The sequence below is a fragment of the Cucumis sativus genome, chromosome 5 (genome assembly GCF_000004075.3).
Source record: "Cucumis sativus cultivar 9930 chromosome 5, Cucumber_9930_V3, whole genome shotgun sequence".
Lineage (NCBI taxonomy): Eukaryota > Viridiplantae > Streptophyta > Magnoliopsida > Cucurbitales > Cucurbitaceae > Cucumis > Cucumis sativus.
In genome coordinates, this window is record NC_026659.2 from 27,939,258 (window position 1) to 27,958,773 (window position 19,516).

The 19,516-nt window shown below is 33.9% G+C and overlaps 1 protein-coding gene and 1 pseudogene across 4 annotated transcripts; both read left to right on the forward strand.

Annotated features, from left to right (window-relative positions):
• Positions 1 to 451: 451 nt before the first annotated feature.
• On the forward strand, positions 452 to 8,259 carry LOC116403859 (proline-, glutamic acid- and leucine-rich protein 1-like). 4 transcript variants are annotated; one of them, XM_031885625.1, is made up of 14 exons: positions 452 to 1,649; positions 2,024 to 2,322; positions 2,751 to 2,867; positions 3,701 to 3,759; positions 4,421 to 4,515; positions 4,734 to 4,805; positions 5,244 to 5,303; positions 5,400 to 5,529; positions 5,610 to 5,803; positions 5,966 to 6,150; positions 6,455 to 6,582; positions 6,698 to 6,975; positions 7,147 to 7,390; positions 7,500 to 8,259. In XM_031885625.1, the coding sequence occupies exons 5-14, from the start codon at positions 4,450 to 4,452 to the stop codon at positions 8,057 to 8,059; spliced, it is 1,917 nt and encodes a 638-aa protein (XP_031741485.1). In that variant the 5' UTR covers positions 452 to 1,649; positions 2,024 to 2,322; positions 2,751 to 2,867; positions 3,701 to 3,759; positions 4,421 to 4,449; the 3' UTR covers positions 8,060 to 8,259. The 4 variants fall into 4 exon arrangements, with proteins under 4 accessions (XP_031741485.1, XP_031741486.1, XP_031741487.1 ...); XM_031885626.1 differs by having other exon boundaries at positions 3,705 to 3,759; XM_031885627.1 differs by lacking the exon at positions 4,421 to 4,515 and having other exon boundaries at positions 1,040 to 1,649.
• A 3,223-nt stretch (positions 8,260 to 11,482) lies between these two features.
• Positions 11,483 to 19,073, forward strand: LOC116403951 (annotated as a pseudogene).
• Positions 19,074 to 19,516: the final 443 nt, after the last annotated feature.

Genomic DNA, 19,516 nt, shown 5'->3' on the forward strand with positions numbered 1-19,516 from the left:
TAATCAATAAATAATAAATATGGTAGGTTTTGAAATAGTGTATGATGTAGTTAACTATGAACTTTTACACTATATTTATTGTAGCAATAAGTACTTATTATAGTCTTATATAGTTTTTGCTCCAAACTGCAATTATCTTTAGAGTTCGTTCATAGTTGGGAGTTCCTACCTGTTGTATGTTGATGAGATTAAAATGTGATTTAAGGGTGCATTGCGATTTCTACAAAATAGAAACAAATGATCATTGTTAAACTGTAAACTGTTGCAAAATTTGGTCATTTGTACTAAACTCTAAAAAACTAAATACGTTAATGAGATCGAACCTTTTACTAACTCTCTTCGTTAGTTGTGAGCTCAACTGGGATTGAGAGTACAATTGTCCCGCATATCATTCATTCCATTAGCTAATCGCTTCTGTTGTGATCCTTGGTGGTTCAACCCATTTGTTCTTTCATATCAATCGTAGTACAACCCAATCGCTCTTAAGTTGACTTCTCATACTTATAGATTATGATTCTCAATTATTTGGCTAAGATAACTTCCATCGTTGAGCCTCCCTCTACTCATTCCAATCACATTTCTTAACTTTGGTTTCTCTCATTATTTGTTGTCATTTGCTCAACAAGTATTTATATAAATCATCCCAAATCAACTCCCACTTTTCAGATTTCCATGGATATAAAAAGAAATGGTGGCTCATCATTCGTACCATTTCTTTTGTTGATGGGCATGAATTACGGGTCATTATGAACTCACCAACAAGCAACCAACCATTTTGACTCCTTGTTAGTACTTAAAAGTTAACAACTTTAATCATCTTCTACTAGATAAAATAAGTTGTGTTTTCAAAGTTCATGTGTAAAGCAAAAGAGATTGTCTTATAGTGACTTTAACATAGATTACACTCCCATTGTGAAATAATATATAACTATATTTATATCAACTATATATTACATATATAACAAAACCCTAAAATAAAGTTAAGTTGTCCAAAATAACAAACTAGCGTCCTCCTTGAAAAATTATAAAAATTTCAAGTTAGATTGTCTTGGATTTTAGGATGTATTAAGGCTATCTCCATGTATTAGAGAATATAAGAAATTCTATTTAACAATTTAAAAAATTATAAGATTTTTTTGTAGCCTTATCCTTGCAATTGAAGTAGGAGATTAAATCCGAAACTCTTGTCGAAATTGGGCAAGCATGCTAGCCTGAAAAGATTGGTTCCGTCGGAAAACAAGAGGGGTTGGTCAATATCGGTTTCAGAAAGTTTCAAATTGAAAACTTTAAAAAATTATTTATAAGTCGATCAACCCAATTAATATCAACTGACACTTACTCATCAATGTCGATTTTGTAAAAAATACCATCTCCGACCGACCGATTAACACCGAAGTCGGGAACTTACGCATACTAGATAAGTGTAGAGTATATATATCTTTTTCAAATTTGATTAAATTACCAAATATTATATCCAATTCTCTCTCTACCCTTTTTTTATCTGCGTTCCCGCCCGCCGCTCGGTGAACTCATTTGCGCAGCTCTTTCCTCTTTCTCTTCTTTGTCTTCCTCTCGGCTTCACAATCTTCATCGTCAATCTTTGATCCAGCCTAAGAAGGCGCTGTACATTATAGGGTTTTAAGTAGAAGGTGAGTTTTCAGATTGCTTTTATATCTTCTGTCAAGCTATGATGCTTTTGGTACTTATCGACCACTTTCTCATGCAAGAATATTTGAGTTTGAGAATTATTTGCTGAAATTTTTATGGGTTTATGGAGTATTTTCTACTTTGTTTTGGCGGAGTTGAGTTTGCTTCTTAGGTGTAGAGAAGTTTGTTCAGTGTTGTTTTTGTTTTTGAGGCTACAACTCAATGAAAAAACTCATTGAGTTCATGGAATTAGGGTTTTATCTTGTTTAATGGGGAACAGGCATGTTTGGTATTGATTTTGTGCATTGTACTGGTAGTCGAGATCGCATTGCCATCTTACAGTTGCTTATTCTTTTTTTTCTTATTTTCTTGATAGTTATTAGACAATTGAAACCTCATAATTCAACCAAAATGGCGGCCTTCAATCTCGTTGCGGATATGTATGACCCGGCCTTGAAGCCTCGCTTGCTACATAAACTTCTTAGGGAGCACGTTCCCGACGATAAGCGTGCATTTTCTGATTATTCAGAACTTTCAAATGTGGTTTCTATGATCACATCCCACGATCTTCTCTCTGAATCCTCGTCTTCCAAGGACCAAAAGCTGATTGATAGCTGGAAATCCGCTGTTGATTCCTGGGTCAACCGTTTGTTTCTTCTTCTCTCCAACGATATGGTATAAGCATGCATTAAATTCTATTTAAATAATTTTTTTAATAATACATAGCTTTTGCTTTATACTCCCGTGGATTTGACTATTTGTCGGCTGCCGGGCTTATGTGTAGCTTGTTCGAAGAACAGCTGGAACGAAGTTCAGTGGAACTTGTTAAGTTTCATAATCAATGAGTTCGCTGCTGGTTATTGAGAGAAAATTTATAGTTAGTGTTAATCTAGAAAGTTTGTCGCCTTAGAGCGCCCTTTGCGCTTTGAAAACACCGTTTAATTCTTAGAAACTGAACATTTGAACCTTGCTTGCATATTTGGCAATTCATTGGCATGCAGGAAGATAGGGAATAATATTGACTGTCTTTATTACTTTGTTTTTTAGATATTGCTCAACTTCCTTTTGTGGGTTACTAATTTTAGCATCCAATCTTTCTAAAGCCTGATAAATGTTGGGCGGGAATCATTTTACTTGGAGTGACTTGTCAACGATGCAGCTCTAGTCGTTTCTTGGCATCATATACAGAATGGCTTCACAAGCTTTTACCTCACATGCAGGTAACAGTTAGTTTTTTATGGGATTGATTCTATATTATTTCTTTACATGTATTAAGTGGCAAAAATGTTAAATTATAGTGTACACATGAAGAAGAATAAGAGTTAAATGATAAGTTATTCCATCAGAACTAAGATACCGGTTACTGTTTGGGACACATAACTGCAATAATTCAACTATGCTTTTGAGCATGTGATGTGGCTGGATCGTCTTTGACAGTCGACCTGTTTGACTACAGTAAATATGTTTGTTCTGAAATTTGGGTATGATTGGTTGTAAGATATTCATCAAAATGAGTTCTGGACATGATTTGTGACAATAAGTGATTATTGTTTCTTGGAAAGAATGCAAAATCACGCATTGGGGGTTTCCAAGCTCTTATTCTTTTCATTAATATAGGATTGAACAAGTAAGATAAACTACGGATGAAATAGCAGGTCTAACCAGCTCTCCTCGTACATGAGGGTCCCCAAAGACATGCATCGGGCATGTATCTGATTAGCATAAGATAGCCTTTGGCAACACTTAATGATTGTGGAGCTACTGAAGGACCTAATGCACTGCTATTCTTGAGCATGGTTATCTGATATTTTATCAAGTGTTATACAAAGTGCAATTTTTTTTTCTTCTGAAGACACAAAAGAATATATTGATCACAAATAGTGTGTGACGTAGTTCCAGAGCAATGTCAAGTTCCTTCTTTTTCTGTTCCTTTTATTTATATTGTTTCTGTCTTTAGCTTTACAACTTATAATCATCAATGCTTTTTTTTATACTTGAATGCTACCAAGAATTTTACAACGTTTTCATTTTTTGTGTTTTTATTGTTCAATAGACAGATTCTCAGTTTCTGAAGGTGGCCTCTTGTGCTTCAATCTATGATTTATTCTCGAGGTACATCTTCATTTGACCTTGGCAGAAATCTATCACACGAAGTTGTCCCTCAAACACAACCCTTTTTTTTATTCGAAATGGTAACAATGTCATTGATAAGATGAAATTATAAAAGGATACCTATCAATTGGATTACAAAAAACTCTTCCATCGAGTAATAAGAGAAACTAAATCATAATTATAAAAAGGGGTAACCAATTCACCCCAAGTGAGGGTTGTATGTGTCACTCAAACACAAATTGATTTGTTAACTATACCCCTTCCAAAAGCGAAATTTTTATGTGCCTTGTGTATATTTAACTGAATACCTCTTAGGATTTGTTTATTGTTGATTCTACATCGACTTTGTGGTCTGTGGATTCAACTATTGAATGCTGACTTGAGAATAATAGATAACTGATTGAATCACATTCTGTAAGTTATTACTGTCAAGTCGTTTTATTGCCAATATGAGCATAGAACTATTGGTTAAGGCATATATCCCACCTCCATATGTTGTTGAGCTTAAAAATAAAAATTGTCTATTTATTTATTTTTTAAAATAAAATAACCACTTTCATTGAGCAAAATCAAAGAAAATTGTCTAAAACTTTTAAGCAATATGCTTGACCATATTATTGCTTGTTTCGTGACTTTTTAAGATGTATCTTTTACAAATTAGATTGGGTAGATTTCAAAGTGTAAAGAAAGATGGGACTTCTTGTGCTGGGAAGGTCATTCAACCTGTTGCATGATGATAATACTGAAGCTGTTTTGGTAAGTCCATTTTTCATGGACTATTTTCATGCATTCATGAGCTAAATAATTTTGTAACAATGGTATTTTAATTATCTATGCCAACTGAGATCCTCTTTTGTAAAAATTTCTTAGTCTTTTGTGAAATTTTTCATCTCTCTTTTTGTACTCTTGCTTGGTATTGGTAGTTGCAACTTTTGTTTTAAAATATGTAACTATCTGCATGTTGTTTGATGCAGGATAATGCGGTTAATCTGTTATGCACCTTGATAGATTTCTTCCCCTTCACAATCCATCGTCATTATGACTCTGTAAGTGCTTTAACAAATAATGTGATATTGATTCTGTTTTAAATTACAATTTTGGAACTCTGGTAGCTTTCTGACTTTTCTGTTCACTGGTGATGTAATCTAAGCTTCCGAAGTTTGTTATTATTATCGTTATTATTTTTAATTTGATTTAGTTTAATTTTTTTCCTTCACAAAAAAACTGCTATAAAAAACTGGAAAGAGAGTGTTTGTATTACCATTAGAAGCTGAAATAATTAAATTTTCTCCCATAATTGCACTCAACATCTTCAGCACATATGGCTTCATGCTGTCACTTGTCAGCATGTTGTTTATCTATAGATCACTATCTTTGTAATTCAAAAACTGACAAAGTTTAAATTCCATGCCAAATAGAAAAAAAGGATTTATGTTGAAATAGTTGATTTTGTTTCTTCCTGATGAATTGGATATATTCTATAGGCCGAAGCTGCAATTGTTTCAAAAATATTTTCAGGGAAGTGTAGTTCTAACATGCTGAAGGTACTGTGCCTCTTATGTAGTTTTAATCATAGTACAGTAGATATTAACGTCAAATGTCCCCCATAATTTTCTCTGTGTTTTATATTTCAAATTTAGAAGCTTGCCCATTGCCTGGCATCACTTCCAAAATCAAAAGGAGACGAAGATAGCTGGTCTTTACTAATTCAGAAGATTTTGTTATCCATCAATAGTCACTTGAATGAGGCCTTCCAAGGCATCGGTGAAGGTATACTGAACTGTAAAACAAGTAAAGCTATCTCAATTTATGAAAATGGTGACAATGATGCATTTGAATGTTTTTTGTAGATTCAAAAGGCATTGAAGTTGTAAGGTTACTGATTCTACCAGGAAAAGATCCTCCACCACCTTTAGGTTGTTGTTCACAATCAGAAGGTTCCTTGGACAAAATAAAAAAGAGCTCAGAGCGGATGTTAACATCTAGTATTTCAACCTTGATGGTTTGCTGTTCCACAATGATAACAAGTTCATACAACCATCAGGTAGCAACACGTCATCCATTTTTTTGTTATGCTCATATTAAAAGAGGAAATGTTCCCCTCTATATGAATCTATATACATCTACTGTGACACCTCACTTTCTTAATTAATATAATGAAATAAAGAAAGTGGTGTTAAATTGATCTTTATTTGTATTATATCAGGTGGCAGTTCCCATTCGCCCGTTATTAGCTCTTGTTGAGAGAGTGCTGACGATGGATGGTTCTTTGCCACCCACTTCAGTGCCATTTATGACATCTCTGCAGCAAGAATCAATGTGTTTAGAACTTCCGGTGCTGCATTCAGTCAGTTTGGATCTCCTCGTTGCCATCATTAAGAGCCTTCGCAGGTGAGGCATCTACTATTCAACTACACGGACTATATACCATAAAACCTTTATGCAGACCCAGACTTTTTCAGTAATCAATACCCATCCATAAACATATCACATGTGCTTTCTTCCACCTCTACAAGATGCGATCAACAATGATCTTTCATGTTTATATGAATACGAAAATGATCCAATGGTATACAAAGTTTCCACTTAGATAAGTTGGGAAGAAAATGTGTGAAGTCTAGCCTGTCAATTGCCACTGAAAAAAATATGGATGCCATATTTTTGTTTATATAATTATTATTAAATTCCTTTTCAGTCAATTGTTGCCACATGCTGCATCAATTGTACGACTCATTGTGAAGTACTTCAAGAAGTGTGTCTCTGCAGAACTGAGAGTAAAAGTCTACGCAGTTGCTAAGTCATTGATGACGTCTTTGGGTGTTGGTAAGAATTATATTGTGTTTCATTTGGCATGGAGATAATTATAATTATTGTTTTAATGTCTATATGGAAACATTGTTTTGGGATGTATACTTATTCAATGCCGCATTTGAATCAGGAATGGCTGCATCTCTTTCTCGAGATGTGATTGACAATGTACTAGGTGATTTGAACCCTGTAAATAATGAGAGTTCTGATCCATCTAATGTGAATCCAAAGGACACGCAAAGAGATTTACCGCAACACCATAATAAGAGAAAACGCCCTTCAGTTCCCACTTCCATGAAAGGGCAGCACGAGAGGAATGAACCAGAGGACATTACCAGCAGCTGTAGCTATACCTCAGTCCACTTGAGGATAGCTGCACTTGAGGCTTTGAAGACTCTTCTTACATCGGTGGGCATTATATATGTTATTTGTCTCTTTGGTTAATTATTTTGCATACGAATTTATTAAAAAAAGTTATTAATGGGAATATTTTTGGTTCATTTGTGTCAAATGGTTTTTAACTGCTGACTGCTTTATTTATTTATTTGTTTGTTTGTTTTTCGTTGATTATTTGTATAGGCTGGTGCTTTGAGATCTGAAGAAGGATGGCGTGCAAAAGTTGAACATCTTTTAATAACAACTGCAACATCTTCTCTTCAATGGCCACGAGCCTCGGACGACACCTTTTTCCAAGCCAATGAATCTATTGAGGTTTGGGTGGATTATCAGTTGGCGGCATTTCATGCACTACTGGCTTCTTTTTTGTCTGCTGTCCATGTACGCCCACTGGCTTTGGCTCAAGGTCTCGAGCTCTTTCGTAAAGGTAAATCTCTTTTGATATTTCGTTTGATCATGTGGAAGGCTGGGTTTGAGAACGAGGATGCTAGATCACCTTATTTATGAGTCAAACTGATAGGCATTTTCTTCTTCAGGTAAACAAGAAAATGGAACCAAACTTGGTGAGTTTTGTGCCCATGCTCTCTTAGCCATGGAGGTTCTAATACATCCGAGGGTCCTTCCCCTCTCGGATTTCTTGCCATTGCGCTTGAGCTCTCCTGAACCACAAGCTGCCTTTAAATTCCAGGAAGATCTGTACTTCAACAGTAACGATTCTAGGAAATTGTTGAAGGTCGGCCCGCAAAGCATGGAGCAGATGGCCTCCGAGGCTCTAATTAGTGATGATGTGGTAGATAACAATGAAATGACGTATAGCACCTCAAATGATATTGAAAAGGAGCCCTCTGCAAATGGCATAGCGAATATAGAAATGCCCAAGAGAACCGAACAGGCCACTGCAGCAGCCATCTCAGAAGTAGGGGTTGTAGCGGAAGATGACGTTGAATTTGCTAATGCAAGTATGAATAGTTCCCCCATGTCATCAAAATCAGATAAAATCGAAGATTTTGGACGGGATTCGAGCTCGAATTTATTGCTAGAAGATGACTTTCCTGATATTATTGATGCAGATCCTGATACAGACTATGAAGAGTGAAAAAGGTATTGTCAATCATTGACTCAATTTTGTAGTTTTAAGGCTTAAGGGTGTTGTTCAGAACTCAAAATCAATTATTATTGTTGTGTTCTATTCATGTAGCCATAGATGGCTTGAACTGATGATCGAGAATGGTTATGTATATAAAAAGGTGAAAGTTAGACAAATTTCAAAAGCTTTGATTGCTAGTTTCTGATAAATTTTCTTTCAATCATTTTTATTTTTTTTCATTCTTAGATAATGGGGTGCCGATTTGCAATATACGTTAGGACAACGATTAGATGCATTATAGAATATACCATCTTTTAAGTAATGGTATTAGATACGGTAGGACAACGATTAGATGTATTATAGAATATACCATCTCGTAAGTAATATGGTATCTTTTTGAAGTCCTAAAATGTTGAGGGATAAATTTGTGGGTATTACAATCTCGAGATGTAGTTAAGATCAACAATATCTAAATAGGCAATTAAATAAACAATGTCTAAATAGACGATTAAATGAACCCTTTAGAAAGAGAGGCAAAAATAAAATGACAGAGTGAAGTTTCTTTAAAAAAACTTTTTAAAAATTATTGTTTTGATAATAACTGATCGTAGTTAACTACTAGTGCTCAGTCTCTTTTACATCTTACTCTAACTTATCATCATGTTTGAATCAATTTTTAACTTATCATCATGTTTGAATCAATTTTAGGGTTAAGTGAATGTCAAGTGAATGTATTTTGTTCTTACAACATATGTGTTAAGTGAATGTATTTTGTTCAAACTCAATTAATTTAGGAAAAATGTTTTAAATAAAAAACTATTTAAAACATTTACAAATATTAAAATTTATATGTTTATTAGTATTTTTGTTAATTAATTTTGAAATTTTAGTCTGTTTTGTAAATATGGTTTATTTTGCTATTTTGAAAACAATCCATTTGAATGTTGTTTTGTTTAAATTATTAGAATTGTATTATTGGATAAATAGACATTTTAAAAAATAGCAAAATATTAAAACTATTTATACAAAATTCCTCAAACTTTTCATATATTTAAGTTTTTCTTTAAAATTATATTTCATAAATAGTTTTTTTTTATCCATAACAAATTTTCATGATAAATGGTAAAGCATATTAAATATGTAAATAGTTCAACTCAGTTAATTGTAATTTGGTCCATATCATACTAAAAAAGTTATATGTATGTTATTTTAAAAGAGTTCATATCATACAGTTTCTTAAATTTTAGGTACCAAACTTATAAGATACAAAAATCAAAGTTTAAAAATAGAAAGTAAATATTTTGGCATTCTATTTCTAGAAAAAAAAACTCCTTATAATAATTACTAGTAAAAAAAAAAGTTGGTTGATTTTCATTTTTTTTTTAATCTCAACCTTTCATGTTAAAACTTTATATAAAGATTTTTTTTTAAATGACAAATTTAACAGTAAGATTTTATATTATATCAATTTGATAAATATTGATAGACATTAATATGATAATAAATATGGATAGATATTCATATGTTTTTATCTGACAATAATAGAAGTTTATTTAGTTTATCTCGTTAATAAAATCTAAAATGTTTGTCTATGATGAATATTTTAGTTTATTTTTGTATTTTAAAAAATATCCCTCCAAAAAACGTAATTTTTTTCCACTAAAAGTTATTAAAATTTAATAACAAGAGTTGGTGAATTGCTACATTGTTATTTCATTTATATGTCATTTACATCCCATTGTAATTTACAGATTTTTTTTTTCAAATGGTATGGGTAAGTAATCAGTGCGGTTTAGTGTAAGGATTAGTTATATTCAAATTATAGCAAACTATCTTAATTTGAAACTTAACGGCGTCAACGACAAGCAACGGCTACATTTTTAGGTTTATTTACTTCATTCAACTCTCAAAACAATCTCCGTCGCCAATTTCTCTCTAGAATTTTCTTCTTCCGCCTCCGTGCACAGCGTCGAATCTCCAAACCCTAATTTATAAATGCAATTCCGATCCACAAATTCTTATGCTACCTCGATCTCCTCTTTGGGAGCTTCTATTCCCTAATCTTTGATGTCTTGCTTCGTCTGCGGTTGAGGATCTCGGAGGACCGGAGTCACGGGAGGTCGCTGATTTGGATGAAGCCATGAGTCGATTGATGCTCCCTTTTTCATCTCCTAAGAAGAATTCCAAATCCTTGGATGTGGCTGATGCTGCTCCTGCCTATCATTTTTCATCCGCTTGATTTCCTTCCCTTTCTGGTTCAGCTTATTCTGCTCTCGATAGGGTTTCCGAGGATGCTATCAATCAGGTTGATCAGTTCCTTCGTGAGGCTTTGCATAACCCTCGGAGCGTCTATCAAGTAAGTTGTTTATTTAGCTTTCCTTTATTGTAGATGGTCAATGGTGTGATTGGTTTCAGGAGTTGTCTAATGTCATGTTCTGTAGAGGGAGGAGATAGTTAAAAGTTGCTAGCTACGGCCTTCTCGAAGGTGGGCTGGAAGTGGCTGGTTGCTTCCCGGATTTTATCGGCATTTAAATCAATGGTATTAGAAATTTAGAAGTATTATTGCCAAAAACTACATGGTGGATTTCATGAAGATGTGATATATGTTTGGAACAGTATCGTGAAACTATGTGACATGATGTGCTTTTAGGTAATCCAAGACAAAGGTTGGATGGTTGTAAGACAATCTTGGGAAGATGTGTGGACTAGTGGAGGGTTTTTGGTTAACCGTTTTTCTAGTCGGTACAGGGTGGTGGATTCGAAGAATTAATTGCTGAAGGAGTTGTAGGACTTAAAAGCTGGGTTGCAAAATGAATGCAAGACGAAATTTAGAAGATGGAGAAGAAAGGGAGATTTTGTTGCTATTGGATGTTCTGAATACTTAGAGCTAAATGATGAAAATAAAATAATTTACGAGCTAAACTTTTGCTGTGATTGGCGATGAATTCCGTCATGGGGGAAGGCATGCAGTCTCTGATTATCATCCCCTTGGCCCTTAGGCTTTTTAAATGAGGCTTTTTCCGTCTTAATAATATTTCTTGTTTCTCATCAAGAAGATAAATGGAGTTATATCTTTTCAGCCTACCAAGCAAAATTGTTTCTAAAAAAAAAACTATCACTATCTAAAAGCATTAGGAATTAAATTTACTGTAGTCAAGAAGATGCTCAGTAACTGGAAAGCATTTTTTACCTGTTTTGACACTGAAGCTTCGTTAAACCAAAAGAAAAAGGAGACAACCTATTGGTAGAAAGGTCTTTACAATGATGTATTGATGCCTACAAAATTATTTTTTTTGTCTAACATGGTTCTGACTAGTACCATAACTTCAAGTGCTTAATTATTATCATGCACTTATTATATTGTTGAAAACATGGTGTTAATTATCTATTCCCTTCAACTGATATTTATTTATCATTGCTTTAGTTTTGCGCATGGAGCAAGATGTTGAAAAGTTTATTCATGATCCTGCTTGACAGCAGCTGCCTACTTCATATTTACGGTTAGCTGCGCATCAGATTGTCCAACATTACTCGCTGCAATCCATGGTTCTATTGGATAATAGTTTACCTGATGGTCTGGTTCCAAAATTATCGTTTGCGATACTTCTGAATGTCGTCTTCCAGCTATCCGCCTTGCAGATATTCCTGTAAATCTACCAGCAGAGGAATATAGTAGCATAAAGGTTGCTATTAAACAGAGGCCACAGAAGTGGTCCCAACTAGCAAGAGATGCAAGTGCAAATTCATCAAAAACGAGGGATTCCAAAAGTGTGGAAGAGAGGAAAAGGAGTATAATAAAGCTCGTGCTCAAATATTTAACTCCAGCAGCAATTCAGGCTGTCATGCAAGTGAGAAAGTAGATGCTGATCCTAGACCACAGGATAGTTATCGTGGTTGTTTGAGTGCTGCAAAGGTTGAGGAGAAGATGATTCTGGAGTTCCTGATATAAATTTTAGTAGGGGTTTGATTGACTGTTCCACGAGTAGCAGTAGAATAAATAGAAGGTAGGACTGACAAGGAGCTGCCTAGTAGGCAGTACAAACCAAATAGTAGGGTAGCCATTCTTAGAGATCGTGAGATTGGCAGCAAGGACCCTGATTATGACAGGAGTTATGATAGGTATGAAATGCAATCCTTTATTCTCTTGGTTTGATCTCAATGTGTGTGTATATACATATATATTTGCAAAATCTCTCGTTTAAAAGGTCTATCCAAAAACATGTTCTAAAAGTTTTCTCGCTTCAAACTCTGTTTACGAACTCTTTCCAAAACACTTCTTGGACATTTCTCTTTGTTTTTGTTTGTTTTTTTTCTTTGAAAAATAAGATATTTTACAAAACTTCTGAAAAACTGCATGAGCAAGGATGTTGCCACACACAGGGCAATGAGCAGCAAGGCAACATGCACCATGGTGCGCGGAAGATGTTGTCTTGGTGCCATCTTTGCACATGCGGAAGCGAACTTTCAAATGCATTTACAAAACATTGTGGAAAACACTTTTTTTTCTTCCTATTTTCTTCTAGAAAGTCTTTCCAGAACATATGTATATATGTGTGTGTGTATATACATATATATTTGCAAAATCTCTCGTTTAAAAGGTCTATACAAGAACATGTTCTAAAAGTTTTCTCGCTTCAAATTCTGTTTACGAACTCTTTCCAAAACACTTCTTGGACGTTTCTTTTTTTTTGTTTTTTTGTTTTTTTCTTTGAAAAATAAGATATTTTACAAAACTTTTGAAAAACTGCATGAGCAAGGATGTTGGCCACACACAGGGCAATGAGCAGCAAGGCAACATGCACCATGGTGCGCGGAAGATGTTGTCTTGGTGCCATCTTTGCACATGCGGAAGCGAACTTTCAAATGGCATTTACAAAACATTGTGGAAAACACTTTTTTTCTTCCTATTTTCTTCTAGAAAGTCTTTCCAGAACATATGTATATATATGTGTGTGTATATACATATATATTTGCAAAATCTCTCGTTTAAAAGGTCTATACAAGAACATGTTCTAAAAGTTTTCTCGCTTCAAATTCTGTTTACGAACTCTTTCCAACACACTTCTTGGACGTTTCTTTTTGTTTTTGTTTTTGTTTTTTTTTTCTTTGAAAAATAAGATATTTTACAAAACTTTTGAAAAACTGCATGAGCAAGGATGTTGGCCACACACAGGGCAATGAGCAGCAAGGCAACATGCACCATGGTGCGCGGAAGATGTTGTCTTGGTGCCATCTTTGCACATGCGGAAGCGACTTTCAAATGGCATTTACAAAACATTGTGGAAAACACTTTTTTTCTTCCTATTTTCTTCTAGAAAGTCTTTCCAGAACATATGTATATATATGTGTGTGTATATACATATATATTTGCAAAATCTCTCGTTTAAAAGGTCTATACAAGAACATGTTCTAAAAGTTTTCTCGCTTCAAATTCTGTTTACGAACTCTTTCCAAAACACTTCTTGGACGTTTCTTTTTGTTTTTGTTTTTGTTTTTTTCTTTGAAAAATAAGATATTTTACAAAACTTTTGAAAAACTGCATGAGCAAGGATGTTGGCCACACACAGGGCAATGAGCAGCAAGGCAACATGCACCATGGTGCGCGGAAGATGTTGTCTTGGTGCCATCTTTGCACATGCGGAAGCGAACTTTCAAATGGCATTTAAAACATTGTGGAAAACATTTTTTTCTTCCTATTTTCTTCTAGAAAGTCTTTCCAGAACATATGTATATATATGTGTGTGTATATACATATATTTGCAAAATCTCTCGTTTAAAAGGTCTATACAAGAACATGTTCTAAAAGTTTTCTCGCTTCAAATTCTGTTTACGAACTCTTTCCAAACACTTCTTGGACGTTTCTTTTTGTTTTTGTTTTTGTTTTTTCTTTGAAAAATAAGATATTTTACAAAACTTTTGAAAAACTGCATGAGCAAGGATGTTGGCCACACACAGGGCAATGAGCAGCAAGGCAACATGCACCATGGTGCGCGAAGATGTTGTCTTGGTGCCATCTTTGCACATGCGGAAGCGAACTTTCAAATGGCATTTGCAAAACATTGTGGAAAACACTTTTTTTCTTCCTATTTTCTTCTAGAAAGTTTTCCAGAACATATGTATATATATGTGTGTGTATATACATATATATTTGCAAAATCTCTCGTTTAAAAGGTCTATACAAGAACATGTTCTAAAAGTTTTCTCGCTTCAAATTCTGTTTACGAACTCTTTCCAAAACACTTCTTGGACGTTTCTTTTGTTTTTGTTTTTGTTTTTTCTTTGAAAAATAAGATATTTTACAAAACTTTTGAAAAACTGCATGAGCAAGGATGTTGCCACACACAGGGCAATGAGCAGCAAGGCAACATGCACCATGCGTGCGCGGAAGATGTTGTCTTGGTGCCATCTTTGAACATGCGGAAGCGAACTTTCAAATGGCATTTACAAAACATTGTGGAAAAACACATTTTTTTCTTCCTTTTCTTCTAGAAAGTCTTTCCAGAACATATGTATATATATGTGTGTGTATATTACATATATATTTGCAAAATCTCTCGTTTAAAAGGGTCTATACAAGAACATGTTCTAAAAGTTTTCTCGCTTCAAATTCTGTTTACGAACTCTTTCCAACACACTTCTTGGACGTTTCTTTTTGTTTTTGTTTTTGTTTTTTCTTTGAAAAATAAGATATTTTACAAAACTTTTGAAAAACTGCATGAGCAAGGATGTTGGCCACAACAGGCAATGAGCAGCAAGGCAACATGCACCATGGTGCGCGGAAGATGTTGTCTTGGTGCCATCTTTGCACATGCGGAAGCGAACTTTCAAATGGCATTTGCAAACATTGTGGAAAACACTTTTTTTTCTTCCTATTTTCTTCTAGAAAGTCTTTCCAGAACATATGTATATATATGTGTGTGTATATACATATATATTTGCAAAATCTCTCGTTTAAAAGGTCTATACAAGAACATGTTCTAAAAGTTTTCTCGCTTCAAATTCTGTTTACGAACTCTTTCCAAAACACTTCTTGGACGTTTCTTTTTGTTTTGTTTTTGTTTTTTTCTTTGAAAAATAAGATATTTTACAAAACTTTTGAAAAACTGCATGAGCAAGGATGTTGGCCACACACAGGGCAATGAGCAGCAAGGCAACATGCACCATGGTGCGCGGAAAGATGTTGTCTTGGTGCCATCTTTGCACATGCGGAAGCGAACTTTCAAATGGCATTTACAAAACATTGTGGAAAACACTTTTTTTCTCCTATTTTCTTCTAGAAAGTCTTTCCAGAACATATGTATATATATGTGTGTGTATATACATATATATTTGCAAAATCTCTCGTTTAAAAGGTCTATACAAGAAATGTTCTAAAAGTTTTCTCGCTTCAAATTCTGTTTACGAACTCTTTCCAAAACACTTCTTGGACGTTTCTTTTTGTTTTTGTTTTTTTTTTTCTTTGAAAAATAAGATATTTACAAAACTTTTGAAAAACTGCATGAGCAAGGATGTTGGCCACACACAGGGCAATGACAGCAAGGCAACATGCACCATGGTGCGCGGAAGATGTTGTCTTGGTGCCATCTTTGAACATGCGGAAGCGAACTTTTAAATGGCATTTACAAAACATTGTGAAAACACTTTTTTTCTTCCTATTTTCTTCTAGAAAGTCTTTCCAGAACATATGTATATATATGTGTGTGTATATACATATATATTTGCAAAATCTCTCGTTTAAAAGGTCTATACAAAACATGTTCTAAAAGTTTTCTCGCTTCAAATTCTGTTTACGAACTCTTTCCAAAACACTTCTTGGACGTTTCTTTTTGTTTTTGTTTTTGTTTTTTCTTTGAAAAATAAGATATTTTACAAAACTTTTGAAAAACTGCATGAGCAAGGATGTTGGCCACACACAGGACAATGAGCAGCAAGGCAACATGCCCATGGTGCGCGAAGATGTTGTCTTGGTGCCATCTTTGCACATGCGGAAGCGAACTTTCAAATGGCATTTACAAAACATTGTGGAAAACACTTTTTTTTCTTCCTATTTTCTTCTAGAAAGTCTTTCCAGAACATATGTATATATATGTGTGTGTATATACATATATATTTGCAAAATCTCTCGTTTAAAATGGTCTATACAAGAACATGTTCTAAAAGTTTTCTCGCTTCAAATTCTGTTTACGAACTCTTTCCAAAACACTTCTTGGACGTTTCTTTTTGTTTTGTTTTTGTTTTTTTCTTTGAAAAATAAGATATTTTACAAAACTTTTGAAAAACTGCATGAGCAAGGATGTTTGCCACACACAGGGCAATGAGCAGCAAGGCAACATGCACCATGGTGCGCGGAAGATGTTGTCTTGGTGCCATCTTTGCACATGCGGAAGCGAACTTTCAAATGGCATTTGCAAAGCATTGTGGAAAACACTTTTTTTTCTTCCTATTTTCTTCTAGAAAGTCTTTCCAGAACATATGTATATATATGTGTGTGTATATATATATATTTGCAAAATCTCTCGTTTAAAAGGTCTATACAAGAACATGTTCTAAAAGTTTTCTCGCTTCAAATTCTGTTTACGAACTCTTTTCCAAAACACTTCTTGGACGTTTCTTTTTGTTTTTGTTTTTGTTTTTTTCTTTGAAAAATAAGATATTTTACAAAACTTTTGAAAAACTGCATGAGCAAGGATGTTTGCCACACACGGCAATGGCAGCAAGGCAACATGCACCATGGTGCGCGGAAGATGTTGTCTTGGTGCCATCTTTGCACATGCGGAAGCGAACTTTCAAATGGCATTTACAAAACATTGGGAAAACACTTTTTTTCTTCCTATTTTCTTCTAGAAAGTCTTTCCAGAACATATGTGTATATATGTGTGTGTATATACATATATATTTGCAAAATCTCTCGTTTAAAAGGTCTATACAAGAACATGTTCTAAAAGTTTTCTCGCTTCAAATTCTGTTTACGAACTCTTTCCAAAACACTTCTTGGACGTTTCTTTTTGTTTTTGTTTTTGTTTTTTTCTTTGAAAAATAAGATATTTTACAAAATTTTGAAAAACTGCATGAGCAAGGATGTTGGCCACACACAGGCAATGAGCAGCAAGGCAACATGCATCATGGTGCACGGAAGATGTTGTCTTGGTGCCATCTTTGCACATGCGGAAGCGAACTTTCAAATGGCATTTACAAAACATTGTGAAAACACTTTTTTTTCTTCCTATTTTCTTCTAGAAAGTCTTTCCAGAACATATGTATATATGTGTGTGTATATACATATATTTGCAAAATCTCTCGTTTAAACAGTCTATCTAAATTATTTTCTAAAGGTTTTATCGCTTTAAATTCTATTTACGAACTCTTTCCAACATATTTCTTGAATTGTTGTCTTCCTTTGCGGTTTTGTTTTGTTTTCCTCAAAAATGATATTTCACATAACTTTCGATAAACTGCACGAGCAAGGGTATTGGCCACACAGGGCAAATTTTATTTTAAAAGGCCTATCCATTAACAGTTTCTAAAAGTTTTCTCACTTCAAATTTTGTTTTTAAAATCGTTTCAGAATCTTTTCTTGAAGTTTCGTCTTCAACTTTTTTTATAAAGAAAAAAAAAACATTTCATTCAACTTTCAATATACTCGGCGAGCAAGACAGCATACAGTCGATGTGTGGAAGACACAGCCTTGGTGCCACTATGGCACAGGCAGTCAAACAAACTTACATAATATTGTCTTACCTTTTTTCTCTTCTTTTTTTTCTCTAAAAAACTCTTTCCAAAACACATTTTCAATTTAGAAAAAACACATTCTCTCCAATGTAGATTTTGCAAAATAAATTCTGTGTATAAATATTACTTGAGAGTGAATTTTCACTTTTGTGTTTTTTCTATATCTTACATTTATCTCTTCATGATTATTGGATATGTGCTGTAACTTTTCTCGTATGTTTCCATATAAATTACAAATGTTGTATAACATTTATCAATGTAGAAAAAATCTTAGGTGATTAAAGGAAAGTTGATTGTCCAGAAATTACTTTTTCCTATTTCATCATCAACCGACCTCAAGGCCTCCTATGGTTGTTCTATTTTTCATTTTTATTTTCTTGAAATTAAGTCTATAAACGCTCATTCTACCTTTAGTTATACGTTCTAAAATTATATTATATTTTAGTTTGACTTCTTGTATATTATTATTTTGGTACATTTCTACCATTTCTACATTTTATTTGCACATAATTATATGTTCTTTTTATAATGATAGATAACTTCTTTGTTACAATGTCCAGTTATTTGACAATCATTCATTTCTAGTTCTGATTAATTTTTCTTTGTTATCACGGGGCACTTTACAGGTATTTTTATTTTACTTCTTTTGATGGATTTATTTTTCTTTAGTTTTTCTTCCAACATTTTCTCTCTCATCTTTTTCTACTTTTCTTAAGTATATTATTAAATTTTATATCTCTGGAGTCTTGGTAGAAGTTATTTATTTTTGCGGTAGGGGTGATTTCTCTTTTTTGCCCATTCTGTTTTCTTGGTTCTCTTTCTTTTTTTATACAATGGTAACTGAAACATTCAAAGCCTTGCTTTCGGCTTCCCTAGCTAGCCACAGTGATGTATTATATGCAAATGGCAGTTTTCCTTTGGACACTGAGAAAAGGCAAATGCAAATGGCAACTGCACGGTACACCTTACAGGACAGTTTTTGATGCTTTTGCAGGTAATTTGTATTAGTTGTGTTATGTCTGGAAGTGATTTTATATTATTATAGTTGTACTAGATGTTCTATCCTTGGGACGCAGAGAAAAGGCAAATGCAAATGAAGAGTACACACTGTCCTGGATGATACTTTGCAGGTAATTTGTATTAGTTGTTATGTCTGGAAGCGATTTTATATTATCATAGTTTGTTGTTAGTTGTTATAAGTAATTCTGAAGTCTGACAATGATTATTTAGAGTGAAATCTGGGCAGGTTTGTTGGAGACAAACCGTCTGACATACATGATTTATGTTCTTTGTAGTTCTGTGCTCATTGCCTATGTGAGTATAGTCTACTTTCTTGTCCTCACAATCTTTTCCCAACCTTTTCATGTCTTTCATATTTTGAACTGCATTCATGGTTTTCGTATAACTATAATAGACGCTCTTATTCTTTTACTGTGAAACCACTTTTAGTTATCTATTTGCAATATGCTGTATGTTCTATTAGACAGCTACTTGTAGGAGTATAGATGATGAAATAAACAGATTTATTTTGTTAGACGAAATCTAGTTGAGGAATTTGACGTTTTTCTTCCTTTATGTAAAATCCTAATATTAGAAAACTAAGCAAAAGCAGAAATAGTTTGCAGAGCTGTAGCTTAGGAATTATTTTCCTCAATTTGACTTGATGTTTGACGCAGGTATATGGATGGGTGATGGATATATTGCTTTTGAGTGATTTTTCACTTTTGTATTCATTTC